Source organism: Sceloporus undulatus, chromosome 1 (assembly GCF_019175285.1).
Source record: "Sceloporus undulatus isolate JIND9_A2432 ecotype Alabama chromosome 1, SceUnd_v1.1, whole genome shotgun sequence".
NCBI lineage: Eukaryota > Metazoa > Chordata > Lepidosauria > Squamata > Phrynosomatidae > Sceloporus > Sceloporus undulatus.
Genome location: NC_056522.1, coordinates 80,951,433 through 80,969,794, shown reverse-complemented (window position 1 = coordinate 80,969,794; position 18,362 = coordinate 80,951,433). Strand labels below are relative to the sequence as shown.

The window sequence follows — 18,362 nt, the reverse complement described above, 5'->3', positions numbered from 1 at the left end:
AGATTATATCCCTCTACCAGCATCTGGAGAGTCATCAGGAGGTTGTTATTCTTTAGGTACAGTTCAGGGGGAGGGGGCATGACAGTTATCTGAACAGGCTGTTGGCATTTGTGTGAAACAGCATATTTTAAAATTGCTTTGCTGGTCTGTATTTCAAGAAGAAATAATATCTGACAGTTCATTAGTTGATACTACGTTTAAACACATTTTTTAAAAATTCATATTAAAGCTATCGTGCTGGCCAATTGGCCGTAATAATAAAGTTATTATATTAAAGCTATGGAAAGCTTTCCTGGTTGTACTGAAGAGTGGATTTGAGGAGTATTTGTGTCCTCCAGTAGACTCCCCAGTTCTGAATGCCCTTACAGAATAGCCACAATAATATGGCTGTTATACTTAACTTCTTATTTTTCCCTATTTTGCAGTTGTCCATATTTATCGGATCAGATTACACCTGCTATTCCTGCAGTAGGAGCAATTCTCTTCTTCTTTGTGCTGGGGACCTTGTTGCGTACTAGCTTCAGTGATCCTGGAGTTCTGCCCCGTGCAACACCAGATGAAGCAGCAGATCTAGAAAGACAAATAGGTAACACAGAAGGTCTGTCACTGTCCCTTCATTTTCTTTGTGTGTATGTTAAATACCAACCTCACCTACTTGCTTTTATATAAGTTCTATCATTTCTTTAACTCTAGAAAAATGATAACCTAAATTCCAAATAGTAGTGAAGGTTATCCTGAAAAGAAGACATGCATCCATAGACCAGTTAGTTGTTTCTGTGGACATATGATCTATTTGTTCATAAGTGTGGAGGCCAGGTGGCACTATTTTTGTGAATCTCAACTGCCATCCAGTGTTTCTTTGTGCAAGAGAATTAAAGATAATGCAGTGCTGGGTAGAGTAGTTCTTGTTCATGTATAAAAACATATACATTTTCAGTATATTGTAAACACTATATGTACCAGATTAATTATTTCTGTACCCCCCTTTGTAGGGGAGCTGATTATGTGATGGGCACTATGGCCTTCAATTTACTTATTATTTTTTGGTTTTATATATATGTGCACAGCTAATTTTTATATATTGTTTACTTCCAAAAACCAAACAAACAATAAGTGCAACATGCAAGTAACTGCCTTAACCTGAAAAGGTTTGGATAGCATTTACTCTCTTCTTGGACATGTCTCCTTCCATGACATTATTCCTTCATTGTTTGCAATATTTTCATGTCTTGGTGGGAATATTCCACAGGTCACACACATGAGCGCACACTTATCTCAAGCTGATCGTTTAGCTTGAAGGGAGTCATGAGGTCTGATGACTTTATTGAGTTTTTAATATTTAAACTAGTAGTTTATTAACTACTTTTTTAAAAAAATCCAAAAAAATTCTACTCACACAAATGGGTTATTCTGCACCTGTGGTGTGCATCTTTTAGAACCAATTAGAGCATTACGTGAGTGTTTTGGCAGTAGTCCTGCCCACCTCTAGCACACCATATAGTTATCTTCTGACTGAAACCACCAGTTTCTTTTTGTCTGCCACTGTAGCAGCATCAATGGGAGCTATGTTCTTCAGACTGATCTTTGGCCTTGCCTTTGTTGGCCCTCTATGGCCTATTTGGTCTCTGGAATATGCCCAATTGTTTGCCAGTTGTTATGGCACAGGCCTTTAAGGCTGCGTTCACTCTTTGGGTTGTATATCTTGCTGGTATCTTTCAAGAAATGTGTCTCCTGTCCTCCTAAGGTCCTGGAAAGGGTTGGACACCTGAAGTGTGTTCTCTGCTTTGGTTTGTTGCATTTGAAAGGACTCTTTTGCCAACTTCCTGACTTTCAAGATCAGTCAGTATGGAACTGACACTATGGAACTGGTGGAGACAGCTTCTTTTTCTAATTCCTCAAACCTGATTTCTGGCTTCTCTGCTCCTCTTGCAGTCAAGTGCTTATGGGCAGAGTTGGTCCCCATCCTATTGAAGACTGCATGGCTCCAACAGTTAGGTTGTGTGGCCATAGCCGCCTAATCCTGGCTTATCTCTGGAGGTAGAAATGGACCCAGTGGCTTGACTGCACAAGGATAAAAAAGAAGCACACCAAGGATAAAGACTGTTACCATTCTCCGGGCTCTATCTCCAAGATCTCCTCCCATGTTGCTGCCAAGGTTGTTCCTTTGCATGGACCATCCAATTCTCCTGCTCAGTTGGCCCCTGCTGCACTTGAAGTGACAAGATCCATCTCTCAAAGAGATCCCTCTCTTCAAGTATCAGTAATCCTGCAACCTTCCTCTGACTACATAGAAGTTGTTTCAGTTACTCATCAATCCAAGACAGAATATATCTAAGATTCTGGAATCTTACCCTGTTGGGAGGATTTCTGTTTCACCTCCTTCTTTTCAGCCTGTCACTTTAGGGATGCTTGTTGCTAGACCATCATTATCTCCAGGAATGAAGGGCTGACAATTTTAGCTGGAGAGATGATTGTGAGAGAGAAGGGGAAGCAGGAGGGTGGGAGGAAGGGATGAATGGCTGGGAAGATCTTGAGAATGAGGCTGAAGGGTTATGGTGGCAAGCTGGGATGCGGATTGAGGGGCTGGCGATTTTAATAGGACAAGAGATTGTGGAGATGGAGGCAGGTGGAGTGGGGAAAGGAGGTGGCTGTCTAGGGAAGTTTTGAGAATAAGGGTAAGGGATCATGATGGCAAGATGGGAAAGGGAAGTAGTGGCTGGGAATGTTGGTGAGAAAGAAATCTGTAGCATTAATTTTGAGGGGAGCTGTTTTTTCCACTTTTGCACAGTTGCTTCACCCCAATTCCCACAAACATAGAGGGCCAATTGTATTAATATTTGGCAAATTCCTTGGGTAAATGCACTGATTTAAATACAGTAAAAAACTGAATAAATATTGTCATGCCTCCATGTCTTTGATGTTCTTGAGACATATATTTAGTTAAGATTATATTAAGTTTTCTATGTATTAGTTTAAGAGGGGAAATACAGGTCTATAGCTTTAAGAAAGACAAGGATTGTGGGAAATCCCAGGGTCTTATACTGTCTCCCTCTAGTTAGCTTCAGTGTGTAGTAAGATTTCAGCCAAGTCAGACCTGGAGAGAGTATTTTCCTTTGACAAAGAGATAAGTCCACAAAGGAAGAAAGATAGTCCTCAAAGAAAGATTGAATACATCAAGAAGGGAGCAAGGTATTTAGGAAGGACTATTAAGAAAAATCAGTTTTGTGTTATTTGTGTTTATAACTAGTACAGTAAAGCTTTTGAAACTTTAGAAATTTGTGGACAAGTCTTTTGTTCTGGCTGTGTTCCCGAGAGCCAGAGGCCTTACTACACCCAAAGTCCATAGCATTGCTCTTGGGACAAAACAAATACAGTGGTACCTCGGGATACGAATTACCCAGCTTACGAATTTTTCGGGATACGAATAAATCCCATAGGGATTTATTGTTTCGGGTTACGAACGTTTTTTCGGGTTACGAAAAAAAACGCCGGCGCTGTTTTAAATGGAGCCGCGGCAGAGCCGCGGCTTTTTTTCCCATTAGCGCCTATGGCAATTCGGGTTACGAAGGTTTTTCGGGTTACGAAATTAGCCGCGGAACGAATTAATTTCGTAACCCGAGGGAGCACTGTATATTCCTGTACATGTTGCCTTATCTTCTTGACTATTATATTTATACTTCTACTTTGATTTAAGGACTTCAGTTCAACTAAGGACTTACAATTTAATGAGTTGTTCAGCTTTGGCACCAAGTGGCTCTGTTTGGGATAGTTAATTGCATTCATGGTATTGATGTGGACATGTTAGTAGTTGATTTAGGTAATCATTATGCAATTTGATTAAGTTTCTGTTCTTACCAAACAGAGTGGCAGAAGTATAAAGAGCCTTTAGATGTTAGCTTGTCACACAGAATGCAGTGCTTGTTTTTTAAATCCTTATTAAGTGGAGGATTGTCACAGATTTTCCCTCAGATATCACAAAATAGGCCATGTTAACAATGCTTGCAAAGCATACTGCTTTTGTGGGCCGACACTGTAGTATTGGACCATAATAAATGCAGTAATTATTCCATTTGTTAAAAGACACTGTCCAGGTCAGGAAAGGATATAGTTTATGTACTCTGAACTGGTCGTTGGGATCCTGTGACACCCTTGTTTGCTATGGGTGCTTACATTTATACATTACAGTATTAAATTTGAAAGCTCTCAAATGTAATTTTAGAATGTGGTCTGTCACATAAATGTCTGAATGAGTAACTTTTAAGGACACAAAAGACATTTGAGGACAAAAATTACTCTAGAGCTGATGAAGTTCAAACGGTTGTCTAAAATATATATTTACATATTTTTTCTATTATAGATCAGTATCTGTAATCTTATTTTTGGTGCTGAATACAATTTGGATTAATTTTTCCAGGATTTGGTTATACTTTTGTTAAAAATCTTAACGTTTTGTAAAATCAATCATGCATTGAAAAAACAGCTTACTTCAGATATTTGGTGCATTTATGAATTCTATGAATTAGTTGACTGTATTAGAGTATTAGACTCAGTCAATTAAATTAGCTTCATATATTTGCATGTACATATTTAATTAGGCTGACTATTTTCAAGAAACTGTAGAATATTTTTAACTGGATAAGAACTGTATCAGCTTTTTCTAATTGGTCTTCTTTTACATGCTAACATTTGCAAAGTTACTCAGCCCAGAACCAGCAAATACGCAGTGAAGACCCAGCACATGCTTTTGGAGATAAATAGCCACAACTATTTATCGATTACAGTATCATTTAGTTGACACATGCATGGGACAGGATCCAGGCATCAGCCAGCCTGCTTACTGCCCAATGACCCCAAACCTCCAGCCTCCGCCGGTGAATGGAAGTGGGGCAGGGGGAAATTGTCCAGCTAGAATCCTCCCAGGTGAGAACTTCTCTCTCCACTTGAGTGGGGGATGTTGGAAATGCCTCCAGCCCCTGCCTGGGCTGGCCATTTCCAATGCACCTCGCATCCCCAGGTCCCATAAAGGAACCCCCTGCCTGTACCCTCTGCAGGGTTCTGACACCTTACCTGGATCCCAATCCTATGCACTGTCTACATAGTTGTGACAAAATATACAAGTATACATAAAAAAGCAAGGGAGTGTGAGTGGGAAGATACCAAAGAGGAACTGCATATATGCCACTCCCTCAGACCAGAAAGAAGACTGCCTGGCTGCAGTCTTCCTTCTGGTCCTTGCGGCCTACAGCCAGTGAAGTGCAGGTGAAGGCTCGCTCCCTCATTGGCTGGCCAAAGAAGTCCCATTCCTCTGGAGGCTGCAAGGCTTCCTGGGAAGAAAAACACCCAGCGGGGCATGCAAGCTGCACTGAACAGCTTCTGCCCTGGCCAGCAATTTCAGCTTCTGGTGAGTGCCCAAAACTGCATTTACAGTATATTGGTTTTGAGTTGCATTAAAATCTGTAGACTTGTATCAAGAATTCATTGTATTTCTAAAGGCTAATGCCATGTCCTTCTGAGGTCAGTACAATAAAACATGTTTAATTATTTCAATAGGATTGTGAGAAAACTTAATCTGTACATTATAATGTAGTATCATTTTGTTTTATATTGATTTTTCTCTCAATTTAATTGCAACAATATTTTCTAGACATCTAATAAATTCTTACATTTATTGCATGGATTTTTGTAATATGTTGCCATATTAGGCTTGCAAAATTAGTTCTGTATTGACTGTTTTTTTTTTAAAAACCCATCAAGTGTATGTCAAAAAATAAAGGATGTATTGCTTTCCATTATTGAACAAAAGTAACCTTTTGGTCACCTTGATGTCAAGTATATTGCCAACTTAAGTTTTATAAATATAAGGTGAGGGACATAATTATATTTTCTCTGTGTTGATTATCATCATTCCATCATCACCTTGCTGTAATTGCATTTTAGCTGCTAAGTGAATAAACAGGAAAATCTCCACAAACTTTCTTTATTTAATAATATTAGGAGTGGGAGAGGTGAAAAAACCATTCCTTGAATTCTGTTCTGCTAAAAATATGTTTTGGTTGGTACAGCAACTATACTTTTTTATCTTAAAATTAGATGGTATAAGTCACACTTAATAAAGAAGAAAGTAGAAAGCAACTTATTTTTTTCACAGAGGTTTTTGGTTTGTATGCAGAAACTTAAAAAATATTTATAACAACATAATTTAAATGTTATACACCTACCAATGTAGCAGATACTGCTGTCACACCTGCTTTCCTCCAAGAGTACCTCTCCAAACGGCATCTTTAAAAAAATATATTTTTATTCAAATACAAACATGTGTCTTAATATAAAACACACATAAAGGGTTACAAATATGTAGTTAGTGTGAATCAGAAATTAGGACAAACATCTTAAAGTATTGCAACATCCCTTCCTCCAAGAAATGTAACAATGAACAGATGTTTGTGTTTTCCATTTGTTTTGTTGGTTGTGTACCATGGAGAGAGGGATGTGTACTTTTACAAATGTGAATATGTGTGATACACCAGTGTGCAGGAAGAATTTCTTGGATAATGTGAGGTATTTTTACCAAGAAAGGAAGTAATACTATTTTGTGTTTTTACATATTGTTCTCATGTTTATAAAAGTGGTTGAAGAATGGTACTAGTCTCTTGAAAAAAAATCTCACTTCTAAATAACAAGTGTTAAAATTGCAGCATAATAATAATAAATGATGTTTATTACTTCTCTTTATTTCCCTATTTAGAAATGGCAAATGGCTCTAGTTCTGGTGGGTACCGTCCACCTCCCAGAACAAAAGAAGTGCTCATCAATGGACAGACAGTGAAACTAAAATACTGTTTTACTTGCAAGATTTTCCGCCCACCACGTGCCTCACATTGCAGCCTTTGTGATAACTGTGTAGGTGAGTCAAACACTAAAAAATAATGTACACTAGTCTTGCCGACTGTTGCAGAAAATTTATACATTTTTGTCATTACAGGCATACCTCAGTTAACAAAGCCTCTGACAAAGCACCTTTTAAAAGTTTTTTTATGCCTACATAAGCCCCTTTTCCTCCCTGCCCTCTGTTTAGTTGGAAGATTTTTATAGCAGTATAGACAATGGGAAGATGGTGATGGAGCACTGGACAAACTTTGGTGTTGGGTTGCAGCATTACAGTATGTTTCCCTTTCTTCTCTTTCAGAACGATTTGATCACCATTGTCCCTGGGTAGGCAACTGCGTGGGAAAAAGAAACTACAGATTTTTTTATATGTTTATATTATCTCTGTCTTTTCTGACAGTCTTTATATTTGCATTTGTTATCACCCATGTCATCCTTCGTAAGTATGCTAGTAAAATCAGATTATGTATGTGTAGCCATTTACTTGATATTCTATTTTTAATTTTAATCTTTTTGAACAGTCAGAATATGTTCCTTTTTATCCCTGAGTCCCAAAACTATGTACCTAGTTTGGCCATCTACAGTATTACCAACTATAAAACTTATTTTTTTATTCATAACCTTGGCAAACCTTAATGCAAATACTTTTTTATTTATTTCACTTTATTTGCTGTATTTCTAAAGAATAAGTAATAGAGAAAGAGAAAGGACTGAAATATAGTGAAAATATCCACAAAAGGAAGGGGAAAGCATTTTTTTGCAGTTCCATAATCCTTACAAACCATCTGTGCTGCCTTCCACAGTGTTCCACAGGATCCCCTAGTCTTCTATAATTTGTTTTCAAGGAGCTACAGAAAGTACCTTACAAAAATAACTTCCCCTTCTCCACTCCTGGGAGCATCTTTTGAACAGAATTTTGCTTCCCTGTGTATATTCAAGGCATTACTAAAGTTTTACATACAGGGGAAGGAGGGATACCATTTATTTCTTATGACTTCCCTTATAAGAGGATGTGATTCACTTAAGTGTCTGTGTAGTTTCACAGGCTGCCTGATCATCATGGGGTTCCTCAGTCCTTGAACTGTACTTTTTAGTACTGGTACAGTACAATGCAGCTGGAACTTCATTTAGTGTAAGGACAGTAGCAGTTTTTGCTTTTGGCAGTACAGACTGCAGATAAAATTGGTTGTATATGTGAGCTCAGACTCAGAGACTGTATTTTGGGGGGGAAAGGTGCTTCTGCTTACATGGGCATGACTGTATCTCCTGCTCATCCCATCTGTGATCCTTTGTATTTCTCAAAACATTGTCTTGGATAGAGTCCCATAACTGATCATTTGGCTGGGAATTTCAGTTCCTTAAAGGCTGAGCCTGCATCTTTAAATGCCTTAAACCATTGCTGGCTCCTAACATCACTGTCTCCTGACTATATCCAGAGAAATCTGTAAGCAGTTTGGAATTTGGGTCATAGTGTGGTATGTTTGTAGGATATCTTTATCCAACAGAAACATTTTTTGTGAGAAGAAGTAAATCCATGGACAGATTTCATGAAGCAAAACTTTTTTTCCCCATATTAAGATGGAAAGGAACAGAGGGATAATCAGAAATCTTATGTATGGGAAACTAATAATATCAGCCTTCAGTCAGGTCTTACTGAGGAAAATATCCATCATAGACTGGTTTTATCTTTTTTGTTTTTCACTCAGTGCTATCAGCAAAATTTCAAACCAACATGTAGCTAAATTTATGTTTTAATTGTTTGAAAATAAAACTTGAGATTTGTAAATGTATACAATGTATACAGTATTCTCACTCACTCTCCATTTCTTTTGTTCCCCACCCCACCCCCTTTGGTTTTGTTTTACAGGATCTCAGCAAACTGGTTTCTTAAATGCACTCAAGGACAGTCCTGCAAGATATCCTTTCTCTGAAATGTTTTTTTCCATGCATAATTTTGCCTGTGTTTTAAAGGAACCAGTTGTCAATTTTACTTTGTTTTCTGATGGCAGCTATTTGGACTATACAGTTTAATGAGAATTTGCTTTACTTCATATAACAGCTGTCTGAGAATGTATGCATAGCTTGTATGTTTCAGCGTTTAGATTACTGTTAAGGTTCAGGTTGCATTTAGTATCATGTGTTAAAATTTCCTGTTAAAATGTGAATCTACTGGTAGTTTTCAGTTCATAGAAATATAATTGACCTGTAGTTTAAAACAAGAAAGTCATGGGAGATTAGAAATGAGAAATAATTTCTTTGTAGAATTAAGGCCCAGTACAGACCAGCAGGGAACTGCGGGTCCGTGCCAATTCTAGTGTTCCGGAGCGCACACCAACCACACGCTCCAGAACCCTAGTACAGGAAGTGATGTCATGCCGGTGCCCTTTCCACTTTACGACACCGCAAAAAAGAAGCTGCTTAGAGTGGCTTCTTTTTGGCAGCATGTTGTTGCCCTCCAGTGCGGCTGCTGCAGCACCAACAAGGGGGAAAGACAGGCAGCATGAAGCCGCTTGTCTGTACCGTGCCTAAATTTCTATAGAGAAATTATTTTACATTGCGTGATTAACATTACAAGAAAGAACCTGTTACAATACTTCCAGGTGTCAGCATTCTCAGCAGAACAAGGAGTAAACCTAGTAACAAAATTAGAATGAACCCCATAAGAAATAGTTTCTGCCATTCACAATAGTTTGGAGCTGCCACTATAGGTTTTCCTGCTCCCCCAGATGATACCTATTGTAAATTGCATATTGTTTATAGATTTGCAGTATGCCACTCTAAAGTCCTCTGAATATAGCAGAAAGCTAATGAATAGCATTCTGGTTTGAAATACAGCTCTTTTCGTTTATTGAGTGCATTTGAAAATACAAAGGCTATAGTCCTACATAAGCAATTACCATCTCAGTGCTACTGACTTCTATGGAAATTATGAAGATACCAAACAAAATATTTTAGGTACAATCTCTACCACTATTCGCTTACGTATCCATTGGGAACACATGCTAAAGCATAAACTCCTATGTGTTCAAAGAGCTTATGGCCACTCAGTGTTTGTAAATAACACAGTAGCCTCCAATTTAAAAAATACACATGCTGCTAATTACATTTTAAACTTTTCATTTCTCTGAAAGTGAAAGAGCCTTTCAATTATTTTGAAAAAAAATGTAATTGATTCCATATTTATGGATTGTTCCACAGAGACAATTAGTTATTTATTCATAATTTGCATTTAAGGACTGGCCAGTTTCATAAAAAATTAAAATGTCTTGTAGAAGAAGTCCCATAAATATAATGTTTTAGATAATGTAATGGCTTAGCTGTTGTTTAGTAATAAGATAGAATATAATTAGATCATTGAAGTTTGGAGTTTTGTTCTGAGGCAATATGTCATTGTCCTGTTAAGAGACATTAATAAATACTAATTTAAGTTGCTGTCTCCTTAGTAGCAGTGTTTGAAGTGTTAAATCATATCCATTTTCTTCTGCCTGAATTTGTTTTTCAGATTGGAGTTTAAAAGGATTGTCTTAGATCCAACCATGTCTTCTATGATCAGCAAAACACTTCTTCTAGTGCAGGATGTGGCCCCCAATTTCTACTAGTTCTGTTGCACCACATAACTACAGCCTTCCATGGAACATCTGAAGTAGTTACGAATCTTTTCTAGGCTTTATTAAGCATGTCTGCATCAGTATGAATCTATCCAGTTTCATAGAATCATAGAATCACAGAGTTGGAAGAGACCACAAGGGCCATCCAGTCCAACCGCCTGCCATGCAGGAACTCTCAATCAAAGCACCCCTGACAGATGGCCACCAAGTCTCTGTTTAAAGACCTCCAGAGAAGGAGACGCCACTACACTCCAAGGGAGTGTAGATCCACTGTCTAACAGCCCTTTTTGTCAGGAAGTTCCTCCTAATGTTGAACTGGAATCTCTTTTCCTGCAGCTTGCATTCATTGTTCTGGGTCCTAGTGTCTGGAGCAGCAGAAAACAAGTTTGCTCCCTCCTCAATATGACATCCCTTTAAGTATTTAAACAAGGCTATCATATCACCTCTTAACCTTCTCTTCTCCAGGCTAAACATCCCTAGCTCCCTAAGTCGTTCCTCATAGAGCATGGTTTCCAGACCCTTCACCATTTTTGTTGCCCTCCTTTGGACGCGCTCCAGTTTCTCCACATCCTTTTTGAATTGTGGTGCCCAGAACTGGACGCAGTATTCCAGGTGGGCCCTGACCAGAGCAGAATATAGTGGCACTATGACTTCCCTTGATCTAGACACTATACTTCTATTGATACAGGGTCAATAACTAGTACTGCTTAGAAAGGTCCTAAAACAAGCAAGCCTGATGCCCCACTTTTGGTGCCTACCTATGTCTCTCTCTCTCTCTCTCTCTCTCTCTCTCTCTCTCTCTGTGTGTGTGTGTGTGTGTGTGAGAGAGAGAGAGAGAGAGAGAGGTTCCCAGTCCAATGTGCAAGGCTTCTCTTCTCATGGGAAAAATACCACATTGAACACCAGTTGCTTCCCTCCCCAGTTTGATTTGCAAGCCTCCTCTTCCCATGGAAGAAACACCTCATTTAACACCACTTGCTTCCTACCCAATCTGATTTGCAAGGCTCCTCTTCCTATGGAAGAAACTCCACATTTAACACCACATGCTCCCCTTCTCAATCCAATGTTAAAACCTCTCTTCCAGCACCTGGGAATTGGTGTTAGGTGGTCAGGAAAGGTCCAGAGAAGGAGAAGGAGAGATGGAAGTGGTATTTTCCCCTTTCCATACTTCGTTATAGCCCCCCTAGGTTTTACCCTCGATTTATCCACGAGTCATATCAAAATATATGATTTTGACCCTGAAACCTTCCCTCGACTTATACATGAGGTCAACTTGTACACAAGGATATATGGTGTGTGTGTGTGTGTGTAACACAATATACTCAGTAGAGTTAAAATGAGTTCAGCAGTTCAGTGTCATTTGCATACACCTATCCACATATAGGAATGTTAGTCGATTCCAGTTTTGGTCCATTCTAAACGACCCAATCAAGTAAACATTTTAGTCAAGTTATTCTCCAACCCTAGTTTACTACATACAATAGTACATTGATAAAGACAGATGTAATGACCTGGAAACAGGTTACAAAGGCAATGCACAGCAAGTGAGAGGAGAGTGGGAGGAAAAGAGGAGAATAATTGTCAAAGATGAACAACCAGGATAGAAATATTCCCTCTCTAGTGAATATATCATAGTGTGCTTCCTAGGGACCTAATGATCAGCACAGAATGGCTGCAAAAATGGTATCTTAGCCAAGAAAAACTGGGTCACCATGAATTCTCTTTCAGGCATCAAAATATAACAGTTAAAAAGGAACTCTGGAAGCATCAGAAAAGAAAAGGATCTCCTTTTCTCAATAAAAGAGCAGATTTGGATCAGAATGTAGAGCTAGACTGACAGATTGTTTATCAAAATGAACAACTTGAATAGAAGCACCTAGACTGGGGTGTTTGGTGGGGAGAAAAGGTTTTAACATCAGATTGGGAATGGAGTGGAGTGGAGTTAAATAGGGTGTTTGGTAGGGAGAGAGATCCAGAGGAGGATGAAGATGGGGGAGAGAAGGTTTTAACATCGGATTGAGAAAGGAATCAACTCTTTCACACATACACTCACTCACTCCTGCCTTGGCAATTCTTTCAGAAATCACTGCCCAGACACATGGGATGGTACTTCTTTCAAGACCTTTTTAAGCAGTATTACTATATTGACCTGTATATAAGTTGACCTGGGATTTTTCAGTTTTTGGACACACATTTTTCAGTTTATAGTCAACTATATACTGTGTTTGGATTGTAATGGGAGCCATAAATTTGAGGATCTTCCAGGTTAATAAGATTATCTTTTTGTTCAGATCCATAAGGGTTGTACAAATTGTGTTCTCAAGGAATCTAACCACCCCAGGCCTGCATTCAGAAATTTAGCTTTTTGTCCAAATTCCTTTCACAATTCACCAGATCACAGATGTCAACATAAAGCATGCATCAAGTTTTTAGTTTTTTCCCCTTATATATTTATTCATATTAACATATGCTGACCCCCCCCCCCATCCCACCCCCATAGTGGTTGGTAGCCCATGACTCTCTTATATGACTGGCATGATTAATTTGAATTCCTTAATTGTTAAGTCAGTTTGTTTCTGAAGTATTATCCTGGTTATCAGTATTGTCAGCTTCTAACATTAGTCCCACCTGTCATTCCAAGTGAATAACAAGTAGTGACATTGTGGGTGTGCTGTAGTGCATAAGCAGGCAACATATTCTAGATGTGAGATACACCAAATAAATTAAAAATGTCTGGAAGAACCCCAAAACAGACAGTCTGAGTCCTGTACTTATTTCTGTTTGCTGTTGTCTTTCTTGTAACTCTAAGAAAAAGTGTCAGTTTAAACATTTGGAAAGCAACAGTCATTCTCTAGAATGGGACCAGTGGACCAATGGGAGCATGGAAAATGTCCAATTTTTAATACTAGAACTAGAAAAGAAGGAAATAAATAGACCAGTTTCCCCTATCTCCCCTGAAATAATTCATTGTGGGTAGTGGGAGTCAGATTGGTAATAAATTGAGTTATAAATTCACACCAGGGAATTTATTACTAATCTGACTCTCTCTACTTCTCGTCCATTTGTTGCCACTTTTCTATTGCTTTGTCTTAAAGCTCACAGACATGCAGAAACTTCTAAGTGGAGAACATACCTGCCCCAGAGGGACCTTGAAACGGTAGTACACGCTCTGGTAACCTCGAGATTGGATTTCTGCAATGCACTCTACATGGGGCAACCCTTATACCAAACCCGGAAGCTACAAATGGTACAGAATATGGCAGCCAGGCTGGTCACTGGTACTTCCAGGGCCAGCCATATTACACCGGTGCTAAAAGACCTGCATTGGCTGCCTATTTGCTTCCGGGCACAATATAAGGTGTTGGTGATTACCTATAAAGCCCTAAATGGCTTAGGCCCAGGATACCTGAAGGACCGCCTCTCCCCGTACATTCCGTCCCGCACCCTCAGAACATCTGGGCAGCAACTACTTAGGGTTCCAGGGGCTAGGCTTACCTCTACTACGAGGAAGTCATTTTCCATCGCCGCCCCGGCCCTTTGGAACACGCTGCCCACAGAGCTCCGCTCGGCCACCTCCCTGGCCCAATTTAGAAGGGACTTAAAAACCTTTCTATTTCGGGTTGCATTCCCCGATTAAAGTCCTAATAGGCCTCCCTTCCTCTTTACTGGCAAGAAGGCTGGCTAACGGGGTTTTTATTCTGTTTTATTGTGTTTGTATTTGATTTGTGATGTATATTCTGTGTTCTGTGATGTTTTAATCATGCTGTTAACCGCCCTGATCTTTGGAAGGGCGGTATAAAAATAAAAAATTTATATTATTATTATTTATTATGGTAGAACCTCCTCCCACCAGTCATCTGTTTGACTTTCATATAAAAGCATAAAGAATTGAAAGATAAAATTGAAAGATAAAATCATTATGTTCAGTTTGTAGTGATGGAAAAGGGTATTTTGTTTTCATTTTAATTATTTTGGGTAGAAAATTATGTTGGACAAGCAGTTATAAATCTGGTGAGACTGATTTGCTAATGTTTGTGGCTAGAATTCTTATTGCTCTTCTAGAACTGTTTTTTGCTACCCATGGCGTGGCTCTTTTGTTGTTTTTGTAGCTTAATTACACAGCTACCTCACATGAACCTTCACTGACTGTACAGTATGAGCAATAGTTTTTGTTTATTTTTTCTAAAAGCAAAAACACAGATTAAAAACTACCTGCATAAAAAACATAAATACTTCCATTTAACACATCAAGATCTACTTAGTCCAAAATTTCAGGAGATTGTCAGCATGACTTGATGATGATGATGATGATGATGATGATGATGGCCATCCCATGTTAGTTGATCCCAGTGTCTCATAGTCTTAGACAATGTATTTGTGATGTAAAACTTTCATTAAACCATAATTGCTAACAGCCCTTATATGCATTGACTTCTCAGTTAATTTTGCCTTGACATTCAGTCACTGTCCTGGAAGCTGTGGTGTGCTTCTTCTCTGTTTGGTCCATTGTTGGGCTCTCTGGTTTTCATACTTACTTGATCAGTTCCAATCAAACAACAAATGAAGATGTAAGCTTTTTAACTTAATAATTTGTCTATTAACTTAGTACTTCTTAAGTTATCTGATGTGGTGAACTAGCACACTTCTTTCTGCAATGTGCCAGTGACCAGCACCATTTTTGTGTCATTCGCTACAATTGTTTCTTTCTTTTCTAGAAACATTCTAGGGACCAGCAACCAATGGCTAGTAGAACAGTAGACGTTCATGGACTACCATTTTGAGTAGCACTATATTAACTGTATGTACAGCAGGCCTTTGGTATCCACAGGGGATCCATTCTGAATCTCTCCCCCCCCCCCCAGCGGATGCCAAAATCCGTGGATGCTTAAGTCCCATTGTCTTTAATAGTGACGAGGCCACAGGGCTGAGACAATGGGACTTTGCCACTCCAGCCCCACTCTGAAATCCGCCTCGTGACTGCCTCTTCCTCCTCCTCTCTCTCTCCCTGCCCTGCAGTTGCCGCCTCTTCCTTCCTCCTCCTCCGCTTCCTCCACTCCTGCCGCCACCCCCACCCCACAGCCGCCACTTCTCCCCTCTTCCTACCTCCTGTCTTCCTCCTCTCCTGCCACCGCCCCAGCCCTGCAGCCACCACTTTTCTCCTCTTCCTCCCTCTATCTCCTCCTCTTCCCTGCCACTGCCTCCTCCCCCCCCCCCCCCGGCCTGTCGTCCGCGGATGTGGAAATCCATGGATGGCAAATCCACAGATATGGTGGACCTACTGTATTTATATAGTTAATATTGTTAAATACAATAAAAGACAGGAATACTGTAGATATAATAAACACTAATATAGTAAATAAATAGGTCACGTAATCAGCTGTTCCTCTGTAAAATATGCACAGTCTAAGCTAATAAACAGCAGTAAATAGTGAGTAGTAAAGGAGAAGATATGTTTACTTTCACTTGAGGCTTTTATACTGATATTAAATTTATTCCAGAGGAAAGAACAAGAATAATATAGAAACTTTTTCTTGGCCAGTGCATTGGTAAAAATACATTTGTCCTCTATTATTGAAGACTTGTCTAGATCTTTTGGCCATGTACATTCTTTCAGCTACAGATTTATTCCTTCCACCCTACTGCTGTTTATTAGTATAGACTGCTTATTTTATATTGGAACTATTGATTATTTGATTGATTGATTTGTTATATTATTTATTATATTTTTCTAATGTGATAGACACATGTTTGTCTACATGTGTTATTTACTCCAAATTCCCACTGGGCTTACTGTATCCTGTTTAATTTATGCAGGGTGAGAACTCTGAATCAGGCATAGATTGTCTTCACGATGTCTACACCTCATTCAGCCTTTCCATCCCTTAATCTGAGTGTAAAAATGTACGTTTTGTTCCAGACTTTTGGCTCTTTCCACAGCAATAATGGGTGCCTGCCTTCCCATGCTCTCCTTGTGAGCCTCCCAACACTACCACTGCAGGCGCAAGTCACTCTGTGGTCAGAACAAGGAGCCTAGCATTGGTAACATGGCTGGGCTGCTTGCTGTGCAATAAAGAGGTATCACATGGGAAGGCAACTGCCCATCTTAGCTGCAAAGAGAGCTAAGGTAATTGGGTAATTCAGGGTCATAATACTCTGGCGGCAACCCAGAGTATTCTAGCCAGTGAAGACAAGCCCTCAAATTCTTATCTCCTGGCTCTATTTGTTTTCCACCAGTTAATATTGTTCTTATTGTTTTCATTTTGGTAATTTAAAATAAACTAACTATGTAGTATAACACATTATCAAGCATGCTGCCTCCTGTTCCTTCTTCATTCATTGGCTGTTACTGATATAGAAGCCATGTTCTTCACAGGGCCTTATACAGAAACAAAGTATTGGCCAGGAATTTTGCTAAAGCACTATGAAGGCATCTATGTTCAAGTTTTATCATCATATGATATGGGGTGTTTAATTAGGTAGGCATGTCCCCATTTCCTTATTCGTTCATTATGTATATCAGGATGGAAGTAGCATGCTTATGCTAAAGGCAAAGATAGTCCCTTGACATGAATGTCTAGCCGCAACCGACTGTAGGGGCGGTGCTCATATCTGTTTCTAAGCCAAAGAGCCAGCGTTGTCAGAGGACTGCTTTGGTGGTCATGTGGCCAACATGACAGCACTGAATACTGTTATGTTATGCTATGGGGGTGCTTAGATTGGGAGGAACATTCTCATTTCCTTAGTCATTGGTGCATGTATTGTCATGGAGGTAGTATATTTGAGCATTACTGAAGCAAAGTCTTGGGCAGAACACATACAGGTGTGTCTCAGGCAGTTTACAGACTGCCCCTTTGGGGCGGCCTGTACCCGCCCCTTTCTCCGCCGGATCAGGGCCTCAGCTGCCACAGCAGCCCCGATCCGCCACTTTCCAGGCCGCTTCCCCTGCAGCCTGGAAAGGGGTGTCCTTGGGGCTTCATGCCCCAAGGACACCCAACTGTGGCAGGGACAAAAAGAAAGGGGCCGCTTGGCCTCTTTCTGCGTTGCGTCGCTGATGCAGCTGTCTAAGGCTGTGTCCAGTGACGCAAAGCTGGAAGGAGCTCTGAAATGGAGCTCCTTCTGGCGCCACGGAAAGGGTGCCCCAGGCACCCTCGCACGGCACCAGGACATCACTTCCACGCTGCTCCGTTTGGAGGCAGCGCGGTCGTGACGTTACAATGGTAGCACCCATGTAGAATGGGCGCCACCATTTTGTACATGCTTGGCATGTACTAGGGTTAGGACGTTTGGAAGGGACGCCCTTTCCTAACCCTAGTACGTGCCGAGCACGTACTTTTGGCGCGTGTGGAACGCGTCTCAGTTAACAAAGCCTCTAACAGTGAAGTTCCTTTTCCTAAAGAATATTTGAAATAATTACAAGTTGAAACCTTGATCCACTCAAAATGTTGTGACGATTGCATCATAGATTCCTGGGATATATTCTGGGGGAAATTGGCACAAACATTTCCTTTGCCTTTGGAAATTCTGTGTGATAGCTTGTTACAGGGAGAGGGTGGAATACTATTAGATAAAGTGACTGATTTGGATGTGGGGGGGCTGATTAAGCACATAGATTAGTCTTCCATCTCATTATTTCTTGACCTAGTTTACCTCTGTTGTTATTGGGTTGATAGATAAGAGTTGTAGCATTTGTTATTTTGAAAGATGTTTCAGCAAGCAAGAACAATGTAAAAATGTTTATTTCTTACTAGATCAAGGGATCTTGGTCAAATAAAAGAGGCAAAGAAAACTTCAACCCATACAGCTATGGCAACATTTTCACTAACTGTTGTTCTGCACTCTGTGGGCCTCTTTCTCCCAGGTAAGATGTAT

At 39.8% G+C, this 18,362-nt stretch overlaps 1 protein-coding gene across 9 annotated transcripts in view; it reads left to right on the top strand.

Moving 5' to 3' along the window:
• The window catches only part of ZDHHC14 (zinc finger DHHC-type palmitoyltransferase 14), an 87,306-nt gene that overhangs the window by 28,101 nt on the left and 40,843 nt on the right, over positions 1-18,362 (top strand). For 7 of the 9 annotated variants that reach the window (XR_006101494.1, XM_042446204.1, XM_042446201.1 and 4 more), the window contains 6 exons: positions 426-598; positions 6,746-6,904; positions 7,187-7,324; positions 8,753-8,801; positions 14,959-15,061; positions 18,242-18,351. Coding sequence is in view for 8 of the 9 variants with exons in the window: in XM_042446204.1 (XP_042302138.1) it covers positions 426-598; positions 6,746-6,904; positions 7,187-7,324; positions 8,753-8,801; positions 14,959-15,061; positions 18,242-18,351 (732 nt within the window). In the remaining variant the exon portion in view is untranslated. The remainder of the gene's footprint in view (positions 1-425; positions 599-6,745; positions 6,905-7,186; positions 7,325-8,752; positions 8,802-14,958; positions 15,062-18,241; positions 18,352-18,362) is intronic. The other 2 variants (XM_042446202.1, XM_042446200.1) reach the window with 1 other exon arrangement.